A 23004-nucleotide genomic window follows, 5' to 3' on the forward strand; every position below is an offset into this window, starting at 1 on the left:
TCTGCTGTATTATTTTAAATTAATATAAAGCTGGAAGTGAGTCAGTTACTGTATATCATCTTTGCGAGCCCTTTGAGATAACATGTAGTAGGCTATTTCATCTCTCAACAAAGAGCCTCGGAAGGAGTGATGACACCCCCCACCCACCCCCACCCCACCCTACCCTACAATAACATCATTATGTAATGGTAATAGTAATATTAAAAGTCTGAATAGTAAACTGGATCATCTGGATATTAAACCCCATTTAAGGCTTAAAAATGAAAGCTGAATATACACAACACTGTCCATTTTTACACATGTATATACTGAACATTTATTTAGGTTTAAATGTGGTTGCAATAACAACAATAAATAGATCCTTAGTGATATCACAGAACACAGCAGTTTTGGATTCACATGAAATAATACTTAGGGAGCATTCACAGTTACAACACTGAATAGCTAAAGACAACAGAGCTCGTTTTCACATGAAGCTAATGATAACTGGCATTAGTGAACAGTATGGCAGGTATCATAACAATGGTGTCAAACAGTTGCAGAATGTCATATTCATGCGCTTCAAAGCCTGTATCAGATACAAAGGACATACAGGAACATTTCTTTTTCCATGTTAGTAGAACTGAATTTTCTTAGTTAGTGGCATATCAGAGTGCAATAAAGACCAACAGATTATCCCTTTTTCCACCCATTTAAAGTGATGCAGAGGCTGACCTGTGGTTGGACAGGCAGCTTCCCTCTTATAGTGGTGATGTAAACATTCAGTAACTATTTTAAAAATGCTCAAATTACGCGGGGGCGGCAACACAGCGTGAACTGTCTGTTAATTATGTAGTGCAAAGTGACATCTTGTTTTTGTTTTTACTGGCTGTAACTCTGATGAGGACAAATGAACAAAAAGAGATTAAAAACGAGTCAGAAGAGCGTCAGAAATGAATTCAATCCTGACGACATCAGTCATTTCTAGTGCTTGTTGGAAAGCGTCTGTCTCTTGACGCAAAACATATCTATAAAAAGTACAACCATTAAAAAAAAAAAAAAAAAAAAATGGACCCTCTTTGTAAAAAAAACAGAAATGTAAAAATAAAAATGTAAAAATTAAAAACAAATCTAAAATAATATCTAAAAATATGATCACAACATATATAAACATATTTGGTCATTGCAAACTTTTCTGCTTGCGTGTTTCCTGGCTTCACCGTTTGTTTTGGATAGTGGTGGGACGTGGAATGAAAACATGATGAGGTTATGGAGAGACATAGTTATTCATTCATTTAGTCTAGAACTCAAAATAAAAAAACGAGATGGCCTTCGGAGGAAGTGCGACACTTGTAAACGATTAAGTTTCCCCCGCATTTTTAAACTTGATTTAAATGGTGGAGGATTAAAGTTTGACGACCTCAAACTCGCTACTTTTAAAATCCTCCCTGGCGATTTCAAACCTCTTTCAAGTTTCAAGGTCATTGCGTGATATAAAAAGATATTCTTCTGTACGGATATCAGTACATGATCTTGTACATTCCCAAACATACAAATTACATCGACTGTTACTTCCGCACAAATACACTGACAGCATCGTGGGACCCCTTGTTCTTTCATACACACTTAAAACCAGCACTTTTTGGGGGATTAACTCAAGACAGTTACATCAGCAGACTGACTTTTTTTTTTAAGCCCTCACAGCCATGAGGTCAAAAAGCAGCCTTCCCTCTTTGTCCCTCCTCTTCATCCCTCCTCTTCTCATAAGCTTATGGTGGTAAGGCAGTCTGCATGCTGGAAAAGCTGGAGGTGTTGTCGGGTGTCTAAGGCAGCCAATGAACTGAGAGCGACATTTTCTCACATTTCCACCTTTTGTAGGGATGACGAACCAGACATGAACTGGCAAACATACCAGTGGGTCAAACCCTTATTGTGATAGGCAGACAAAGCAGTCAACAATCACAGAAAACAATCACACCTTCCAAATGTGAGTGATTACTTTTCCCTCCTGTTTTGCAGTCAAGTAAAAACTTGACAGGCTGCTTTCTTGTCTTCTCTCACACAACATTTAGTGTAATTTCGGGTAGCTACGCTTGCCTCCAAGTGGTGCATAATAGACTTGGGGGGGGGTGTTTGAAGGTTTAGGATTGTGGTTGCAGAGAGTGGATATAGAGTAAGTAGCTGAAGCTGGTGGCGCTACTCGAAGGTCCAGACTTCCACACTGTGGATGTTGAAGTCCTGCTGGGCGGAGAGCGGCTGGTTGTTGAAGGTGGCGCATTTGGTGGTGGTGCCTCGGTACAGCTCGGCATCCAGCCACAGACCCAGATGACCACTGCAGAGAAGAGTGGAAGGTGTCGGGGGGGGGGGGATAGAACAGGAAGTTTGGATAAGAAGTAGTCTCACAATACCAGACAATGGCAGACCTCCACTTACTGAAGCCTGGGGATTTGTAGATGCACGGAAATTGTTAAATCGGCGAGAATGGCTGCTAACCAACCTTCACTCATTTTGTCAATGGCTCACTTTACCAGAAATTACACTCTGCCCTCATTGTCCTCTGTCGTGACTCATTGGAGTGGTTCTGCAATTCAGCTTTTTTTCTCTCTAATTGTTTCCACCAAGTTTTAACAATGAAATCTCAGAGATCTTCCTTAGTGTGAGTATACACAAGAATGTGTGCAGTACTGGATGGGAAACCTGAGTCTACTTATCAAAAGGTTTTAAATGATTGAAATAACTCTGAACATGGTCATAAAAAAAACACAATAAACAAGCTGATCAATCTACTCACCCTCCTCCCCCCATCTGCAAAGAGTCAGTGTTGCCTTTCACAAAGTACGAATTCTCCCCTGTCCAGCGGTAAACCTGAAAACAGGCAGAAAACAATGTCTGGATTAACTAAGCCAGTCATGTGAGAATAAAGTTGCATATCTCAGTACATTCTCTGGGATCATGGTAACTTTTAAACACTGAGCTCTAAAACAATGAAAACACAAACATTGATCTCGGGACAGAAGCTGAAGAGGAACGTCTCTCCTGTGCCGTAGCAGTGTTCGCTCACTCTGAAGGGATGAGTCGAGAACCCCCCAAATATCTGTGGAAAGAGTCAGATTCAGTTTTGGGATGAACGAGTCCTGTACTGTTTTTATGGTTACAGGAATATTCAAATTATTCTGATATCATTGTTGTTATGCGACTTGGTCGGGGTCAAGGAGGTGCAGGAGTAAAGCTGCTCATCATTGAAACATGCTACTATGTGTTCAAAATAAATAATTAGGGAGTAAATCAAGGATCCAGGACCCACAGTGACAGACATGTTGGATTATGTTGTTTACTTCCTGTTTTTGAAAGGGAGATTTATCAGAGATTTTAATTTACTTTAAATCCTGCAAATGAGAAACACCACAACTATGTAACTTGTGATTCCTATTGCATCTGATTATAACCTTCTAGGATGCAGGGAAATCTATTTGTTTATAAAAAATGATAAAACAATGAAGTTTTAACTCATCTAACTCATATTCTGGTTTTCATTGACGGCTACAGAGTACTTTCATTTGAACAGCATCTACCTGGTTATCCATGTCTTTGACGACCAGCAGCACAGGGCTGTCTAAATCTACCAGGGACCTGTACAACGTCTTGAGGCTGGTGCCATGTTTCACAGTGCTGTACGCCAGTCTCCACGGGTAACCCTGCACACGGGCTGGCAGGCGATAGGCCAGCTGGAGAACAAACAGATGATCAGATTAAGAAGCATTTGGTATAACTCGTCATCATCAGTAAATGACTTGTTTTATGTGATTAGGAACATACTGCTTGTAAGTGTGTTTAAAATTTCACCTTCTCAATGTGTGTGTCCTGCATCAGATCACTGGTGTCACTGAGTACAGGCAGTGCATCTACAGACAAGTCTCCATCACAGCTGCCAAAACTCTGCCTACGCTTTGCCTCGTCAATGGTGATAATCTAGAAGCACAACAAGGATATAAGAACAAATTAAGATAAGAGATACTTTACAATGTAAGAGGCATTAGAAATGTAAGCAAAACACACCTTGCAGTGTTTATTGTATGATGTCACCTGATTTTCTACTGAACTCACCTCCCAGCTGCAAGACGCCGGGTCACTGAAAAAGTTGTCGATCATGTCCAGCTCATCTTTCTCCACCACGATGAAGCCCTGCTCTCTTGCCTCCTTTCCATACACATCGGGAGACCACTGGACGAAAAAAGCATACAGATGGTCCACCCTGCAACACACACACACACACATCAGAGAGGTTAAAAGCATAAAGAGCAGACAACCAGGAGTCTTGTGGATTTCCTGTTTGGAATCTGATTTTTCGTACGCATCAAAAAAAACTGCTGTGTGTCTAAGTATGCATTTGTTTTATCTCACCTTTCCTGTGGCACAGCAAACCAGTACTCCGGCTGTTTTCCCCGCGCCCCGAATGAGTGGGCGGGACTTGAGGTTATCCCCGTGGCAAAGGACTTCCTCATTGGCTTTCCCACTTTGAAGCAGAGGAACATGGGTGGGTTTTTACTCTTCTCCTCTGATGAGAAAAGCATGTCTATACAGAGTTGGGGGAAAAACAGAGAGTTTGATTCATTTAATGCTGTATTCCTTTATTATAGCCTCCAACAGTGGCTCCAAATCTAAAATATGAAGTACAATCTTGTTTTTTAATAAATTAAGTATTCCAACCTTCAATTGGAGCCTGCATCCTCTCCAACAGCCATGACTTCATCTCTGCCTCGTAGCTTTTCTTCCGTCTCTCCTCTTCACTGAGTTCACCCCCCTCTGCTGGTCTGTCTGGACTCTGCCTCTTAGGACTTGATTCCCCACAAACCTCCGAAGCCTCCTTCAGACTCAACGTCTTGTTTTGGTCCACTGGTGCGCAGATTATTTTATCATCTACACCATTTAGCAGCTCTTGGGTCCCTTTCGTTTTGATATCTTTGGTTTCAGTGACCTCTTGGGTTGTAGGTTTATCATGCAAGTCACTCTGTTTTTCAGTCTCTGAGGATGATTGGATTGACTCTCCGTCCTCTATGGAGCTGTTCTGAGCTACGCCTTCATCCTCATCGTCATCCAGCTTCCCTTTAGTTTGACAAAGTGCCGACTTGTACTGGAGGTCTCCCCGGCCTGAGCAGCTTGGTCCTCGTTGGTCCTGTTGGTCCCCGCTGACAATGTTGGGTGTTTTTGAGGATGTTCCCTCTGCCTCTTCAGTGCTTCCAGTCACTGTCGACTCCAATTCTGTGAATCCTTCATCTGACGGAGACTTTTCTGTCTGCTCACCCACTGTGTTTCGTGACATTAGGAACATAAAACAGCACAGAAAATTTTATTTTCATTCCTTTTACCCCCAATATTCAGGCTGCAAAATTACATTTTTGTTTATGAGCCAAATGACTAGTGAATGTTAACATTTTTCCAGCCACTCAATAAATTACCATTGTTTTTTGGCAGTGAAGAAAAACTATCAGCCACTTGTATATTTTGCCAGCATTTGGTAAATTTTGTGCCCTAATTATTTTATTATTTTTTCAGTCAATTAACTAGTAATCTGTCAAATTGCTTGTTTTGTCCAAACGACAGTTCATAAGTTATTCTGGTTATTATGAGAGAAGATAGAGAAAACCAACAAATATTAATATTGAAGAAGCTGGAACCAGTGAATATTTGATGTATTTCCATTAGAAAACTTACTTCAACAATTGATTAATTAATTATTTATCACATTAGTTGCTGTTTAATTTTTTCAGATTTATTTTATAATCAATTGTGGGTCAATCGATGTGGATAAATACACTGGAATGTGGGAAAAAAAGCTTTTAAATCTGCCAAAGATAAACATGGATGACTGAGAATCAGTGATAGAGATGTAAAGTGAAAAAAGAAAATTAAAAATCAGCCATTAACCAGACACATAAAAACCAAAAACCATCCAAAAAGTGTTGGTTGTTTCAGCTGGTTGTGGATGGACTCAAATCTGTGTTATGTCTAATAACACAGATTTGCCACCATTTGGAGGTGCATCATTTTGAACTTCGTACAGTAGGTGTCACTATTGGACATCTTACCAGTTTCACAGAGCGTTGATTCCATCTCGTCCAGAACGATGGGTCGCTTTGGATCCAGAGCTTCATAGCGACTGAAGCGGTTGAGGTCTCGCTCTGATGGCAGCTGCTCCCACTCACCGGGCCTGTATACAGGACACAGATCCTGGGGTAGGTCTCTGTGTGGTCATGAAGTACCACACATATCGCACCGAAAATGAGGATGAAAATGAAAAAGAAAGGGGGGGAAAAAAAGAAAAAGGTCCAAAATAAATGATAAATGTACAGAATGATACACAACTCAAAAAACACAACAACAAATGTGTTGTCAAAACAACAAAATGATTTAAAACAGAAAGAACGATGAGGAACAAACAAAAAACTTTAAATGAAAAATAATCATTTTTTAAAAGATGTGCTGCATAAAATGATGGAAGTGGTAAAGAGACAAATGTGTAAAGTTCCTGAAATTGAAACGAGTTGTTATAAAGAATTGATTGTTTATAAGACATGAACATGATAGCTAGAAACTGGAAGGAGGAACAAGAAAAGAGGAATAAGAGGAGCCGAGTGAGGAGAACAGTTACAAAAGCAGGAAGTGAGAAAAGTCAAAAGGTTAGAAGCTCTTACGACGGCAGAGCGTCTTTGAGCTTCATGCGGGACACGTCATCATATAGCGCCACCGACATGACCTCCTCCATGGGACAGATCAGGCCGTACTCCTCACAGCCGTGTTCAATGACCAGGGGGTCTGACTTGTGGGGGTCAAACATGATGTTGTTGGGGGTGACGATCAGCACGCCTCCCACCACTCCCTGCAAGATTAAAATAACACACAGAGAGGAAGAAGTGATGAGAGGGTAAACACACACACTGCATAAAGACTGGTACCTGTTCGATACAAATAGGTCACCATTCATCATTCAGTCATTTATAGACTGTTAATATCATACTAAAATAAATGACTTTCCTATCTCTCATTAAACAACAGGTTTAACAGCTTTAATTTAAACTATCCTGGACAAACATCGTATCTTCAAAGTTCCTCACCATTCCATCAGTGAAGTATTTACAACTCATCTTGATGAATTTAACCGTTGCCGGGCTCTCGTCCTCTGAGTTCGGGGAGAGCTCACGCCGAATCGACCTTGCTGACCTGCAGTTTGGAATACCATCCTGAAAGAAGACACAAAGACAGATCAGAAAAGTGACAATGTTTATTGGTTTATTGATTATGTCTTTAGTATAGCTTGTTGTAAGTTTAAAATATAAATTGAATTGTTTTAGTTCTTGTCAGTGTTTGGCCTTAACTAATTAAAAAAAACATGAATCAAATAACTGCAAACAATCTCAAGCAAATATATTCATGCACCGACTGGTAACATAATATGTGACTGCTTTCTGTAATTAGCATGTACATTCACGCAAGCACGCACACACACACACACACACACACACACACACACACACACACACACACACACACACACACACACACACACACACACACACACACGTAACACACTGTATATGTGTGGGTAATGGTATATATGTAAGTGAATGTAAGTGAACAAAATTGTGTGCAATATCCAGCCTGTTTGTCAAACTTTTACAAAAAAATGATTATATTCCCCTCTTTAATTTTTCATTCAGCTCTTTTGTTCTTCAGTTATTTAAAATTGTGTATATACATTTTCCTTATCCTGAATTGTAAATGTGCAATTGTCAATTTTATGTGAAAAGCTTGGCTGATATGTTGGTCAGTTAATATTATCAACCTAAATCGGCCTATCACAGATATATGTCATCCCATGTGCAATGATCATTGGAATGTTTTACTCCCTAATATTGGAATTAGCACCAAAAATCCTTCAGTAGTTGGGCTCTAAATGAAATATATAAAAAATAATAACAAATAAATGTTAAAAACTGCAAACTCATACAGTGGATGATGTGTAATTCAGCAAGGAAGAGAGCAGAATTTAAATCAAAAGTGGAATTAAAAAATGCTTCTGCTTCACTTTACATAATTGCCTCACAGTCAAGAGCAGTTTTGAAGAGATAATGGTGACAGACTTGTGTGTGTGTGTGTGTGTGTGTGTGTGTGTGTGTGTGTGTGTGTGTGTGTGTGTGTGTGTGTTCCTTGACTTACATGTGATGCCTCCTCAGACAAACCATTAGTGAAGGCGGGACCAGAGGAACTGGGAGACTTTAAGTCTGTTTCTGACTGGCTCACATCAGGCACAAACAGTTTCTGTAACAGTGATGTAGAGCCAGCTGTCAGATGAATAGTGATGACGGTGAAACAGCATAATGCGGCTGGGACAGTGCTCTCACCTGACCGGGGTAGACGCTGCGGGAGAAGAGCTTGTTCAGCTGGACCAGTTTGTTTGGGGTGATGTTGAACTTGAGTGCGATGCTGTTGAGGGAATCATTAGGTCCCACCTGTAGCATAATAGATGTGTCCTTAAAAATACTACATGATGCAACCACCACCTCTCTGCTAATTAGTCAGCAGCAAGGTATCGTTACTCACAATGAACTCCACTGTGCCCGGTGGCCTCTTCTTCTCCTTCTTAACTTCTTTACATCCATCATCTGAGAGAAAAACAATACATGAGAAAAATAGTACAACAATCTCATCATCTCTATTATAAGATAAAGTGAATATTTGGTAAATGAAAATACTGTTTAAATTGTATTAACATAATGATTCAGACATCAAATGTGTACATCTTATCAAGCGACAGAGAGGATCTTATAAATATCCTGCAGTTAATTGCCTTGTGATTCAGCGCCAGTGATTGTTTGGCCCCTGTTATTATGTCAACTGAAATACACTGTCCCACACATATAGACGTGGTTATAATACACACAAACACACACACTCGCAGTCTGGCCCTTGTAGTAGACAAGATCCGCAGTCAGCATTTTCTTCTTGCCAAGAACACAGAAGCTATTAGCGCACCACTCCCTAACTGGTTCATTACACCGCAGCCTCCTCCATGGAAACGGAGAGCATGACAAAGCATCAGACAGCCAGACTCCAGCTCTGTCCGCTCTTTACTGTACTCTGCATCAAAGACGAGACCACTGTCATGTTTATGAACGCCGGAGCTAATTCAATGAGCTTGTACGAGGCTGTGAAAGGTAATTTACTTTCAGGGATTGCAGGCTACGGTCTTTTATCTCAAAGTACACACAACATGGAGAGTTATGTGTTGTTTGTCTGGCTACGACACAACATCATTATAAAAAGGAAAGACAGCAATATCTTTATGTGAATTATAATTATTACACTGCACAACATCATGTTTTATATGATGAGCTATGAGCAACAATAGTGTGGTCTTATTAAAATGCAGAGTTTAAACAGCTGGCTGACCCACTGCACACACTGTGATGAGAGATGATTATCACTGTCAATATGCTGCAAACAAACCCAGTGACACATGACAGCGTGATACAATGAACTGAACTCACATAATGTAGCGTACGACGAAGATGACTTGCAGGGTGGATCAGGTTTTTTATCAGAGGTGTGGCTAACCTTGCTGCTAGGTATGATGATCTCTTTTGTTTTTTTAGATGCACAGATTGCAATTTCCTTGGCCGACTTCATTTCTTAAAAATATGACCTGCTGACTCAGATTTTCTTTCTTTATTCATATATTTCCTTTGTTTCTAATAACTATAATGGACAGTATACACAAACATTTTTGGACATTTTCTTTAAAGGGAATATTTAAATTCAATTGTAGGTTTATTAACTATTTATAATAAGATAACTCACATTTTTCATGGTGAAATTGTGCATGTTCACCAGGGTGACCTTTTTGTAAGTGTCAGATTAAATGAGTTGTTCCAAATGTTTTCAAGGTTGATGTGAACTTTATGTGTGTGCTGATGAACTGATGAACTGTTTAACAATACAATTCAGTCAATATGAATCCACTATTATTGGCTTCCAACAACACATTTTCTGTGTGTTTAAGAGAAATCCACCTTGAAGAGTTATATTAATACCAAAGATGTTGTTGTATTCTAGCTTAAGAGTATTTAATTGAAAGCTTCATAGTCTTTTCTGCTGTGATTTAAAACCAGTCCCAGCTGTTGGTATTCCCAATCTTTGCGCCTACAGCAGCTGAAATTTCCTCAACTGTAAAACAGTACAGGATAAAGGGTTATGCAACTTCCTGTTTAAAGCTGCTGAGGTCGTTTCACTGCAAATGGGTCCAAAAACAGAGGACCCCCGAGTCAGGGGGAAAAGTTTATCTGAAACCATTCTGATAACGAGTCATTTTGTAGAGCAAGAACCACAGATATGTGATGCTTTCTAGCTTCTAATTAGATTCTAGATTTGAGACCTCCCAGTATTACCTTATCAAATGTTGGTTGAACAAAATTGGGTATTTTATTAAACGTTGGGTCATTATGATGGTATTTCTTTGTGTAAATCAATAAAATAAGGTTCTAACTTGCAGTAATACGTTTTTAATGGAAGAAAAGCAACTGCTATATATTTTCATGCAGGGCTTACCTGAGCCTGCAGGTGTCTTTGCTGTTATTCTCTGCAGGTCTGTCTTCTTGTTGGGGTCGCTGTCGTCTGGACACGAGATGATTGCCGCGTTCTGCTCATTCACATTCCTCTCTGATTGGCTCTGCTTGAGCTGTCTCCGCCTCTTCAGCCTGATGGGATGCCAGAGGAGAACCATTTGTGAACACTTGTTCGTTAAGAAGGGTGAACATGTACACAATTAAACTTGTGTTAATGCTACAGATAACACTTTACCATAAAATGTCATTAACTTCCTGCAGGATGTCATGTACATTTTACAACAGACTGTTCAGAATTGGCTTTTTATTGTAAAAGAAATGATAGACAGTGTTTTCACCAATAAACATGTATTTCTCAATCCAGGACTACAAACAAACACCAGATAGCACACATCCTATTATTTTTGATGCTATTTACTCTTACTTCCCTCTTCTCTCCCTCTCTCTCTCACACACTGTCTCGCTCTCAACCAAACCAGTTCCTCAATAAAGACTGACTGATTGATTCATGTCTGTTTGTTGTCTAACAGCATCAAAAGTGCAACAGACTGACCTTTTGTCCAGGTGCTCCATGTTAGCACATTGAGCATGAACTTTTTTCTCCCTTAACCTTGCTGAGTGGGCAGAGGGCTCCTGTCCTCTCTGTGCTCCACCTCTTGTTTAATAATTGATAGGTAAGACAATGATGTAATAGTGTCTCCAGACCCTGCTGGGGTTCATTAAAGGGGGGGGGGGGGTGTTGCAGCAAACTAAGCTGAGGTGCCACAGTGCAGTGGACCTACAGGTTAGTGGTGCACTTACATTATGCATGCTCACTGAGTAACACTGAAACCTTAAGAGTGTGTGTGAGTATGTTAAGAAAAGATAAGGTCAAATTGATTTATCAAACGCAGCGATGGATATGGGTAGCGTTGGCAGAAAAAGGAGGAAACGAAAAGAAAAAACCCCTTTAAGTGTTCAAGTGCCTTAATGGAAAAGGGCAAGAGTGGGACGATAACGCTGCAGACAGACAGAGCTCAGGCCTCTCCCACAGCCTCAAGTCACGCTCCTTCTTCAACTGATGCAGCGCACATCTGTTAGTGAGCTCAGGAATCTGCAGACACATTCTCAACAACATTGTCTATTTCACTCTGGGGCTTTTTTTCAGGGTCTCCCAATCACTTTCTCCACTTTTTCCCTTCATCTCCTCTGTTTGATCCTTCAGTTTGTAGCCAGTGCATCTTTTCCTGGCACAATTACAGAGAAGACGGGAGTAACAAGAGAATAAAAATTGCTGAACTGCTCTTCCTCTACAAGATTTGGCTTTATTGTATTTTTTACCAAAACAGTGCTGACAACAGTGTGTGCTTGAGAAAAAAAGATAAGAGGTAGTGCCATGATCAGACAAATGACCATGGTGATTTTAGTGTAGTAATTATATTGGTCATTGAAGGCTGCAAATAAATATTCCTGTCACTAGCAATGAATCTGCACATTATTTTCTCGATCAATCGATGGGTCTGTAAAATGTCAGACAGTAGAGAAGAATGACTGTTACAATTTACAAGAGTCAAACGTGATATTTTACCATGTCTTGTTTTGGCCGGCCAACAGTAAAAAAAAAAAAAAAAAAAAAAATCAAAGATAAATCAGTTTAATATGAAGCACGGCAAAGAATAGTATTAAATCATTACATTAGAGAAACAAAAAAACTAAAACTAAAACGATTATTCGATTATCAAAATAGCTGCAGATTCATTTTCGTCAAATCAACTAATTGATTAATCGACCAGTCATTGCAGCTCTACCACCAACAGTTCTTATGTTTTATTGTGTTTAATAACGTTTACATTTTAGAACTTTGGATCATAGTGGGTGCTAGTAGGCTTTTTGAAAATAGATCACATCAAACTGATATAAAGGGTTGGCAGCAGGTACCTTGACTGTCTGTGGTTCAAAATGAACACATTTAACTCTGTGCACTGGCCAAATGAACAGAGAATATTCAAATGTTACCTATCACTCAATATATTACTATTGCTTTTTTGGCTGGTGAGTGAAACAAACCTACGAACCCTAACCCTAACCCTAACCCTTGGCTAATTTTGAGCCATGTCCGTATGTGAACACTACAACTCCTCCCTGTTAAATTGTGTAAGATCTGCTAGACCAGAGAACCAGAGAACATTTTCCCACAGTGTTTCAGAGTCTCCCCCATATCTTCTAGCAAACACTTCTATCATATCATGTACGTTTTCTTATTAAAAACAGCCATAAAACTGTGAATGGTGGTTCACTAAGGCAACAGCAGCTTCATGAGCAGTGTCTTTCCATCTCTGCCATGGAGCCCTTGAGCTCCTTAAGAGTTGCTACACACACCTGTTAATGGCCTCTCGCTCTGTTACCCTTCTCACATGAGTGTTTGTGCACCACCAGCTAATTTACAGCTGTGCTATATTGTTTGTAATTTCACTGTATTTGCTGTAATTTTAGTGTCTTGGGACTATTCGGTGACTCATCTTCAATTTATTATACGACTTCTAAAAACAACTGGCTGCATCAGTGATTGTTCAGATGTGTCAAAATAAAAGGAGTGAATGCTTTTACACGTTAGTCTTTTATTTGTGCTCAATTTATTGGGAAGATTTGTTTTCCCTTTGACATAAAAAGTATTTCCTGTTAATCAGTGTCAGAAAATCTTAATTAAATTTACTGTGATTCACTGCTATAAAAAAATAAAAAGCATGACACTACATGTGAGTGCTGCACAGTGACCTTTGCTTTATTTGTCAGGAAGCAACGCAGCATGTGGTGCAAGAAGCAGGAGAGCTCCATGTTGTGCAGCAGTAGCTGTGTTGGGAGATAAGGCTAATTTTCCTTCCTGACATGTTCACTTTCTCTCCATAAAAAAGGTATATTGTGGCTGTCAGTCTTTGGTAGATGTTTAAATCTGCCTTCTTTATTTATCTTGCACCTTTTCCACTGTTGTCTAGCTGCTCATTCCCACGTTTGCACACTACCTTTGCACCAAAACATTCCCTAGCTCAGCCCAAAGCCTGCATCCCATTAAACATAATGTACTGCCTGCCTTATAATTAGAGAGTTACTGAAATGCGATGCCATTAGCAAGTCATTTCTTTCTCCAGTTTATGCTTCCAACATAAGCTGATCAAATCAACAAAAAACAAGATAATTGCAGGTTTGTGCCTGGCTGTTAAGCACATCCTGAGCAAGTAAGCTGAGACATGCCCATTAGGCTTCACTGCATTATCTCACATCCATCACAAGTCCATATTTGTCATTAGCAGCACTTATCAAGTGATAATAATTCAACTCATTTATCTGGTTTTGAGTGGGTTCATGCAACTCAGATTATAAAAAGGTACCTGGGGTGGGGGTGGGGGTGGGGGGCTGATCTGTACAAAAGCAATCGTTGACCAATTTTCAGTTACAAAATCTAAACATGTTTGTGTCTGGTGTTATTAGGACTCAGTGCTATATGTATAAAAACCTTCTATCACAGTGTATACAACTCTACATCATGATATGGATATATATCTTGATGTAGTAAATCAACTTTATATATAAATTAACCTGACAGGATACTCCCATACTATGAAGTGTGTGTTTGGGTTTTATAATTGAATTAATACCAGGACGCAAGCTTTTTATTTCTCTGATGTTTTCACATCACAGAATATGAAGAACAGCATTAACAAACAACTCTCGCTGGTAAACATGTGACTCATGTAGCTGTTATGTCAGTGTAGAGTGGGGCAGCTGCTCTGCAGGTGCGCTTGATTTGACCACAATTGCGGTAACCACGCAGAGATGAACCTCCTGAATTTGCACCCAAACTGCTTTCAAACCTTAAATTTACAATTTCATCCACAACCTCCATGATCATTGAGCAGGAAAAAGAGGTAGAAAAAAGGTTCAGAGAGGCACGAGGAAGAGTGCACAGTTAATTCACCCTAAATAACATCACCCTGACAAAACACTCAATGCAGAGTGAAAAACAAGAGATGTCCACAGTGAAATAGATGAAAGAATAGAGGAAGTTAAGAGATAATTAGAATAGTTAGAATTAAAATTAAAAATAAGTTTTCTTTCAGATAAAACATGATATGAGTGCAAAGTCTTGTTTTTGTAGCTGCATTTATACTCTTTCCTTTGAGTTAAATGTATTTTAACCATGTCATGTAATGCTACTTCAATACACTTTACCAGTAAATATTATTGGGACCACTACAGAAGGATTGCAGATGAACATTTAAACCACTAACTGACCCTCCTATCACACCTTGGCCACAATTCCACATATCAACCGCATGGTCAAGCCATATCCTGGGTTTGACTTAGTTTCGTTTAATAGCAAATCCCTGGTCACTGATTTGCAATGTTGACCACTGTGTCCAAATTCAAACAGGATTAAGAAAAACTAACACATGGTTTCATATCCTGCTGGTTATATCACTTTAACATTCAAAAAAAAACTTCAGCTCATTTAGATTACTGCTGCGTAAGTCCTGAAAAAGACCAAGAAAACTGAACACATTGCACCAGATCTCAGGTGTGGGCACTATCTTGCAAGCTACTTGTCTATAAATCTGTCAGCATCTTAAATACATTTCTGATAATCTGTTATACTACTGTACACCACAGACCTGGATCAAACTTCCACAGAGATTTTGTTTGTCTTTGCTCCAACTTTGACAACCTTTAAATCCAGGCTAGAATCCTTTATGTTTGACTGGAACAGTAGCACTCATAAATCTACAGCTAGTGTGTATATATGGCTATGGTCCTATGTTAAATATTTCTTCAGGTTTTGAAAGCATTATGCCTTAACACTTTTTCTGAATTGTCATTTATGCTTTTTAGATACATTCCATCCAGACTACACAGTAGTACACTCCTTAATCTTGTTTATCCACTTTCATTATTCACAAATGAACACCTGCCAGCGGTTATTAATAAGTCAATCATTCAGTACTATGACACACCCCATCTGGGTTGACGTCAAAGAAAGGGAGAGAGGAGGCTGCTCTTTGTTCACAACCTGCAGATTTTTAGTTTAAGCACCGTAGCTGTGACAAGCTTATTTCCACACATTTCCTGCTATCATGTTTCACAGTCCAATTTAAAAGTCAACATCATCCCCGTCACTCATGACCCATGTTATACGAAGCTGTGTCACAGGGTTGCAGTGCAGAGAAAGGTGACTTCAGAGTGCTTGTCTCTGATTTAAAAAAAAAAACGGTTGGAAAAAATAATTAGTTAATGCACCTTGTCAGCAGATTGTCACGAGCAAAAATGAGCATTCACCATAATTGAAAAACTAAAATATGACTTTTAACAAGCAACGCACGAGTAAACCTCTCTCATAAAAAAGATTTTGGACTTTGATGCAATATGTGATCCGTGTGCTGAGAGATTAAAAAAAGAAAGGCACATTAAAACAACCAAAACACTCCTTCCAACAGATATATGTAACAATATCTGTTGGAAAATCACCTGTTAAACTGACTAGTTGATGCCATTCACTGAACTGCATGGTAATGGGATGTGAGTTAACTGAAGCTGTCATATCAGCTAATACAGTCAAAAAAATCATTGAAGAGAAACCAGACACTGTAATTGCTCTGTAATATCAATTCAGACTGAAAATGGGATATGATGGCAAATCCTACAACAGTATTAGAGTGCTGCTGATAAATGATCTTTGTCAGAATATGACCTAGCAGCTGGAAAGTCCATCCATAATCTATATGTGTTTTCAGTTAATTTACTCAATAGTTATATGTGCGGTCCATGGAGGCACAGTTCCTGCAGTGGAAACGCGCCTAAGCTCACAAAATGCTGATTAAAAAGAAAACGATTCATTGGAGTTAAATATCAGTTCCAAGCATGACAAATAACAAAATCAAATGACACAAATTCAGAGTGCTCAGTCCCTTACCTGGCAAAATATCCCGGCTTCCTGTCTCTCTTTTCCATCAGGCCAGGGTCCTAAATCTGCGTGCAGTCAAGCACACCCATATAAACATCCACACACACACTCCCACCGACTCACTCAGTGTGTCTAAGCCAGCAGACACAACTTAGTGAAGATCAGGTCTCACGCTGCGCTCTGGCACTTCTTTCTTGTCCTGCAGAGGAAATAGAGAAGGGATTAGCTGGTTCACCGTGGGTGCCTCACTCAACAACACTCACTAGGACTGCAAAAAACCCAATGACCGATGGTGAAGCCTCATCAGCCTAAATGGATGGTGATGAAAGCATCCTATAATAAGCATGTGAGGCCACTCAGCTGACAATGGCAGACCAACAGGATGGAAATGCACCATTCTGCTGCAAAGCAAAGACACATCTGCTCATAGTTAATGCTGCTCCAGTAAATATGTGCTTCATTATGTAATGATGCTCTGTCAAAATAGTGCAGTCTAATATTAGCAGCATCATTTTTGAGTAAAACATCTGATGTAAACATATAGACCATCATGGCTACACTACCAGCTAGCTGTACCATCCCTGGATTAGGGGAAACGAAACAATCAATTACACGCATGTCGCACAGAAGAATGAACAGAAATGAAGGTACTGTGGTTAATCCACATATGAAGTGAAAGTGTTATATAATAGGTATGCCTCACCACCACAGAGGAAAGGCTCACATATCCTAAAGCAACGTTACCCCCACCTAGCTACACTCTTCAGTTTTTCAGAAGCTTGCTCTGTGGGAACTCCTCCATGAACCAGAGCACAACGCAGCTTTCAGCGTCTTGTTGAGGTGCAGCGTTTGGAGACGACACGATATAATATTAAACCTCTCTGTGCTGCCGTCAGGTCGAAACAAACACACTGACCAAGGTCCAGTCTCTCAGATGACGCTAACCGTGCTAGCTAGCCACTTTGTTTACAAGACAATGGCAACCTGGCGGAGATGGTAAGGAAATCTCATTAGTCCCTTCTCTTACACTATGGTATTTCAGCTGCCTGCTCTCGGGCTTGACGCTATGCCAAACACCACAAGTGTAACGATGCACTTAAACGCCCAATTTGACATTAAAAAACAGGTAACTAAAATACATTTTCCCACATAACGTTACCTTGCGTGCATCCTCAGCCTGCTAGTGTTAACATGGAAATGAAACCTCCCTTTACTACGCCCTCTGGTGTCATGTGCACTGTAAAAACACAAATGAGCTCTAGCTTAATTGTAAGATAGAAATGTAGCTACATTACGTAAGCTACGTTAGCCAAGTTTAAAATTCGTTAGCTTGGTCGATAAAAAGCATTATAGTATACAATTTAATATATTGACATATTGAGTTTATTTTAAATACCTTTGACTTCAATATATTGACATCCTTCCCTGGTGGTCTAGTGGTTAGGATTCGGCGCTCTCACCGCCGCGGCCCGGGTTCGATTCCCGGTCAGGGAACTACTGTTTTTCTCTTCTTGCTGTCAATTGTACTTATCCCTAAAATCTGGCGCAATTAATCGGACCGAACAACAGACGGGTGAAATATTAATACGCCAACATTGGCCTCACCTCTTGTGACCGTCGTGCTACAAACCAGCCGTGTGGTGCCCTTCAGGCAAAGTAGCATACAATTGAAGTTTTCGCTTTCGTTTCTACAAGGTTAAACCACATTCTCATCGTTTAACTTTGTTTTAATGTAGGCCAGCATTTGCGACCTGAAGGTGTCAATACGGAAATGTGGTAGGCCTGTATTATATCTGCCTTGAGATGATTCTGCATCTGTATTTTTTCCATCACAGAATTAAAAAAAAATTGCATATAATAATCACATATTTTCAGTGAGGTCAGGTCTTGGGTAAGGTAAATTCAAAATCATAATTTTAGCTTGATCTTGCCATCCCAGATATACTTTTGATGGTTGTCCTGTTGAAAACGATTGCTCTTTCTGATGGTCTGGTGTTTTTCCAATGAATTCAGAGGTAATCTTCCTTTTTCTTACAGCTGTCCACTTTCTGAATGCACTGAAGCCCAGAGAATGAAATATCTGACAGTAGGCACACTGATCATAGGGTTAAATGCCTCATCCTGTCTCCTCCAAACCCACTTCTTGTCATTGTGGCCAAATAACTCCATCTTTGTTATGTCTGACCTCCAAAATCTCCTCCATATATCTCATAAATGTAGGCACAGACAAGTTACCATCTGTAGTAAACCATAAGCACTGACAAGATGTAAGGGGCAATCTCACCAAGTTAAATTACAGTTTCTCTTTCCTGATGATGTATTAGTTTGCACTGTAGTTGCTGTGTGTACAGTTTCGACCCACCAGATTTAGTCATATTTTCAAAAGACTGACAAAAAGTTATAGAAAAAAATACTCACTTGTTTTGTTTTGTGACAAAGAAAATAATTAAAATGGCCATTACATAAGTGTCCCTCACACTTCGTTTGAACGCATACATAGATAATCACAAGGAGGCAAAATCAGTGCAATCTTTAAGAACATACAGCTAAGTGGAAAATGATTTAGTTTAATGTGTTTTCTCTTATTGCATACAGATACTGCACATATTTGGTAGACATGCTGTTTGCTGATAGTCCAACATGTAGGTAAGTTCACCCTTGTTTACATTAGGGGGGGGGGGGTATCTGGAAATATGATACTGACTCATAGAAGCATTGTTTATAAGTCAGTATAATTGCTGCATTTAGGAACAGAAGCTCTGTCTCATTTGACATTTTATTGCACTCACAAAGGTTTTCCTTAAGTTTTTGTCAGCTATGGGCTGTCGCTGCTAATGGTGCAAAGACACAAGATACAGTTAAAAGTCCTTCCCAGTCTCTTGAATGAGAGTGTGCCCAAACTTTTGACTGGTACTGTATGAGATAATAAATGCTTCACTTGACTTTGCTTTTAATTGTATCACTAGGTGGCGTCATTTTACAACACATGGTGAAACGAATAGGTTGACAAATTGTGTAAGTGGGTTTGTTGTATCAAGCACACAGAAGGAGTCCATACATAAAGGATACTGCACATTAAAACAGTGTCCATCACAAGAAATGTGTAATATCTATCAAATTTCCTTCACAATTTAGGAGAAAACACCAACAAACTGTGGCCAAAACTGTGTCTGTGATGTCATTGTCACTGTGGCATTTCACGCTGAGTTAAGGTTAATGAGTGAAAGACTGTTAAGTGTTTTTTAACATTTATATTGTAATGTTTCTTCAGTTTGCACACACTAGTCTACTAGTCTACTCTCCACTACAAATCTGTAGCATTGACCTGAACGTAATTTAATGTCAAAAATGTAATGTAGAAACTGTTTTGTAGGCCTATTTGAACTGAAGTTGTTTGAGATAAAGTGCAATGAGAGATAATGTGTATTTGTGGAACTTGGGTCTCTCGGTGAGCCCCTCCAAGGTGGGGAAAGACAGACGCCGGCAGCAGCAGGCCCTCTGATTGGACGGAGCAGGAGTTAACCAGTTCCTGGCTGGCTATGTATCTTGGCATTTATTTTGACAGGCGCTATCATTGTGAGAGAGGAGATAAGTTGTCTAAGGGATCGCCATGGCGCCGGTGTGTCCCTCCTCCAGCCTGTTCAGACTCTCATCAACCGCTCCACCCCCGTCCTTTCCCTGCCCTATTTGAAGCAAAGGATTGTGGGGGACTGTTTGGTTGGGAGTGGGGTTTGTGTTGGCAGGGACCCCGTGGTTCTGGGTATCATCGTCCCCCTTCATGACCATCAAAATAACCATGTGGCTCAGCAGCAGGACAGCCATGACTGCCTCCCAAATGTCACCTTTTACGCTTCCCTTTCCTGATTGCAAATATTTTTTCTACCAGTTTTGAATGAAAGTTTGAAAATTTCTTTTAACACATAAACAGAGAAAAGAAAATCACATTGAGGCTGCCCGAAAAAGCAAAGTGCTAAAAAAGCCAAGGATGAGCTCCAGTAACCTTTTGACTTTTTACTATGTAATGTTTTCAAGATGTGGCTCTCAGACAGCACTATAATAATAGTCCATCAAATCTGTAGTGTCTCTGGTCTCGCTGTCATATAAGATCTGTGTACAGCTAGTCTAATTTCAGACTCTGATATTAGAGTTTTTATGGAACTGTCCTTTCAGGGCCCACAAACAGCCTGGTAGCATTAGATTGGCTGTTTCTTATGTTAATATCACTGCTACAATGCTATTCAGTTTGAGTTCAAAGTTACACACACACAGAAACACACAGAGGAATTTGTGTTGTAGACGCTAAGCAGAAAAGCAAAAAGAGGATAGGAACAAAAGAAAGGATGAGGCTCATTTTCAGGACTTTTTCATTAATAATCAGTTGATTTTCATGATGACATTTTAACTAAGAGGTTTGAATGAGACATTAAAGAGATAACAGCAGTTCAACTCCTTCCTCGTTTTGTTCATTAACTTGTTTTGCTAAGAAAACAAAGCTGTTATCATGCTTATATCTTTTTAAACAGTTGTAGTCACAAAGGTCTGACCCAGGACAGGCCTTGGAAAGATCTAAAATCATTTTCCTTAGACGTCATACACTTCTGGCTTAGACTACAACCACTGATAACGTCAAGTACGCCGTGGCAGCAAGAAGCTGCAAACCTAAACACTGAAAACGGATATGTCACACAAATAATAATTGATAGGAAATATGAGCTCATTCTAATGAACCAAACCTGCTAAAGAAATGTGGCTATATGAGAAAAATCTTCCATAAGACATTTATTTTATCTCTTTGTTTATAAGAAGACGCATAAATGCTGACAGATGTTGTGCAACCAGCCAATTAGGACACAAAATCTTTGAGAGTTTTGTTATTAATAGAGCTAATGACAGCAACTGCTTACATGAATTCCCATCAGGATTGAGAGTCCCACTTATAACCTGCAACAGCTATCTGCGCTGACAGATTTACAAGCCTTTGCATCAAAGGGAAAGGCACAAAATAGGTAGAAAGGTCAATTTTCTTTCAAAAGGTAGCTGAAATAAAATATGATAAATCTCCTATAAATGTTTTGTTACCTTTTCCATATGTGAAATGATTTCACTTATTTTCTGATCTTTATGGTTGGCTTGTTCCACTTTTATGTTTCATTGATATTGGTTGATTTTAAATTGTTTCTATTGTTGGAGCGAATGTCAGAGCTGAAGATAAACAGATACATATGATTTGACCAGTAATGGCTAAATGTTTGAATCATGAATCATAACTCAAAATGGACTAATACAGAATTAGGGCCACTAATTAGTGCAAATACCTGGCAGGGTGCCATGACCTCCACATACATGACACATACATACATACTGAGTTGCTAAGTGGAGATTTACACATTAGATAAAATGAGTGACACCAGACAAAATATTAATTATGTAGAGACATGCATGAAGATTATATGGTCAATACATTAGACCTAACAAAATGCTGTTTAAATCAAATTGAACAGTATTTTTAAAATTACATTTGACCAAAAGAATACAATATACATCAAATTAAAGAATAAGTTACATCTTAAGATAAGATAAGATAAGATAAGATAAGTTAAGATAAGATAAGATAAACTTTATTAGTCCCCTAAGGGGAATTTGTTTTGGGCGCATAGTGTGACATGGTTGCACTTTGCTAATGTTAGGTTAGCATAATCACTTCATCATTCAAAACAGTTTCAATACTACTAACTCTGTGTATGCAAATATAGATAAACATTACAACATTTACAAAGACAGTTATTTTTGATGTTACAGTTTGAGTGACACATATTTAGCTACATTGTTTGTTGCTTTTGACAGTGCTATTAACTGTTTGCTATGAACTCATTTACACATTACTAAGGTCTTCACCAGCAAGGACATTCCTTAAACCTGCATTAACTGAGTTACACAGACAAACAACAACCTTTCAAGTTGATAATTGAACTAGTTAGCAAACAGTTGCTTACATAAACATCCAACAGTTACGGAGCAACATTATCGTTTATCTGCAGTCGTGAATTTTAGCCCAGTATCACTCTCCTTTACCTCTGTTTTTGCTCTCTTTTGAGTCCTGAGGGAAATATCTAGCTCTTTAGCCATGAAATGCTCCAGTACGGTACGTAGCAGTCTAAAGTGTGGGAATGTGTGTCAACATTTTGACTGGTACTGACACTGTATATGGTCACTAGCTAGCTGCTAACCGTTTCTGCTGTGCGTGTAGTGTACAGTGGGTATTTAGAGCTTTTCCTTGAAAAACAGCTGCACAGTGCGGCCAAAAACCACGCTAAGAGAGCAGTGAGACTGAAGCAAAACAGTAAAATTGCAGCTGGGCAGATCACAAAGAGCTGAAATTCACTATAAAGCGCCGTAAAGATGAGAAAAACTGCAGAGTCTGGTGGTAATTCTCTGTAGGTTCATATACGAGCGATGCCCCTCAGTGATGGCCAC

General features: G+C 39.4%; 1 protein-coding gene and 1 non-coding gene across 4 annotated transcripts; one reads left to right on the forward strand and one right to left on the reverse strand.

Annotated features, from left to right (window-relative positions):
- Positions 1 to 295: 295 nt before the first annotated feature.
- Positions 296 to 17701, reverse strand: LOC128376697 (nuclear receptor coactivator 7). 3 transcript variants are annotated; one of them, XM_053336487.1, is made up of 17 exons: positions 17690 to 17701; positions 16540 to 16729; positions 10582 to 10730; positions 8578 to 8639; positions 8379 to 8486; positions 8194 to 8295; positions 7092 to 7217; positions 6672 to 6856; positions 6066 to 6220; positions 4687 to 5283; positions 4381 to 4552; positions 4084 to 4231; positions 3823 to 3948; positions 3552 to 3704; positions 2978 to 3073; positions 2771 to 2844; positions 296 to 2311 (listed from the first exon to the last, which is right to left on the reverse strand). In XM_053336487.1, exons 2-17 carry the CDS (start codon positions 16575 to 16577, stop codon positions 2176 to 2178), a joined length of 2427 nt encoding a protein of 808 aa, XP_053192462.1. In that variant the 5' UTR covers positions 16578 to 16729; positions 17690 to 17701; the 3' UTR covers positions 296 to 2175. The 3 variants fall into 3 exon arrangements, with proteins under 3 accessions (XP_053192462.1, XP_053192461.1, XP_053192460.1); XM_053336486.1 differs by lacking the exon at positions 17690 to 17701 and adding an exon at positions 17281 to 17531; XM_053336485.1 differs by lacking the exon at positions 17690 to 17701 and adding an exon at positions 17234 to 17531.
- A 251-nt stretch (positions 17702 to 17952) lies between these two features.
- Positions 17953 to 18024, forward strand: trnae-cuc (transfer RNA glutamic acid (anticodon CUC)). Its single transcript has one exon. It is a non-coding gene; the product is annotated as a tRNA-Glu (tRNA).
- Positions 18025 to 23004: the final 4980 nt, after the last annotated feature.

Source organism: Scomber japonicus, chromosome 17, assembly GCF_027409825.1.
Source record: "Scomber japonicus isolate fScoJap1 chromosome 17, fScoJap1.pri, whole genome shotgun sequence".
Classification (NCBI taxonomy): Eukaryota; Metazoa; Chordata; class Actinopteri; order Scombriformes; family Scombridae; genus Scomber; species Scomber japonicus.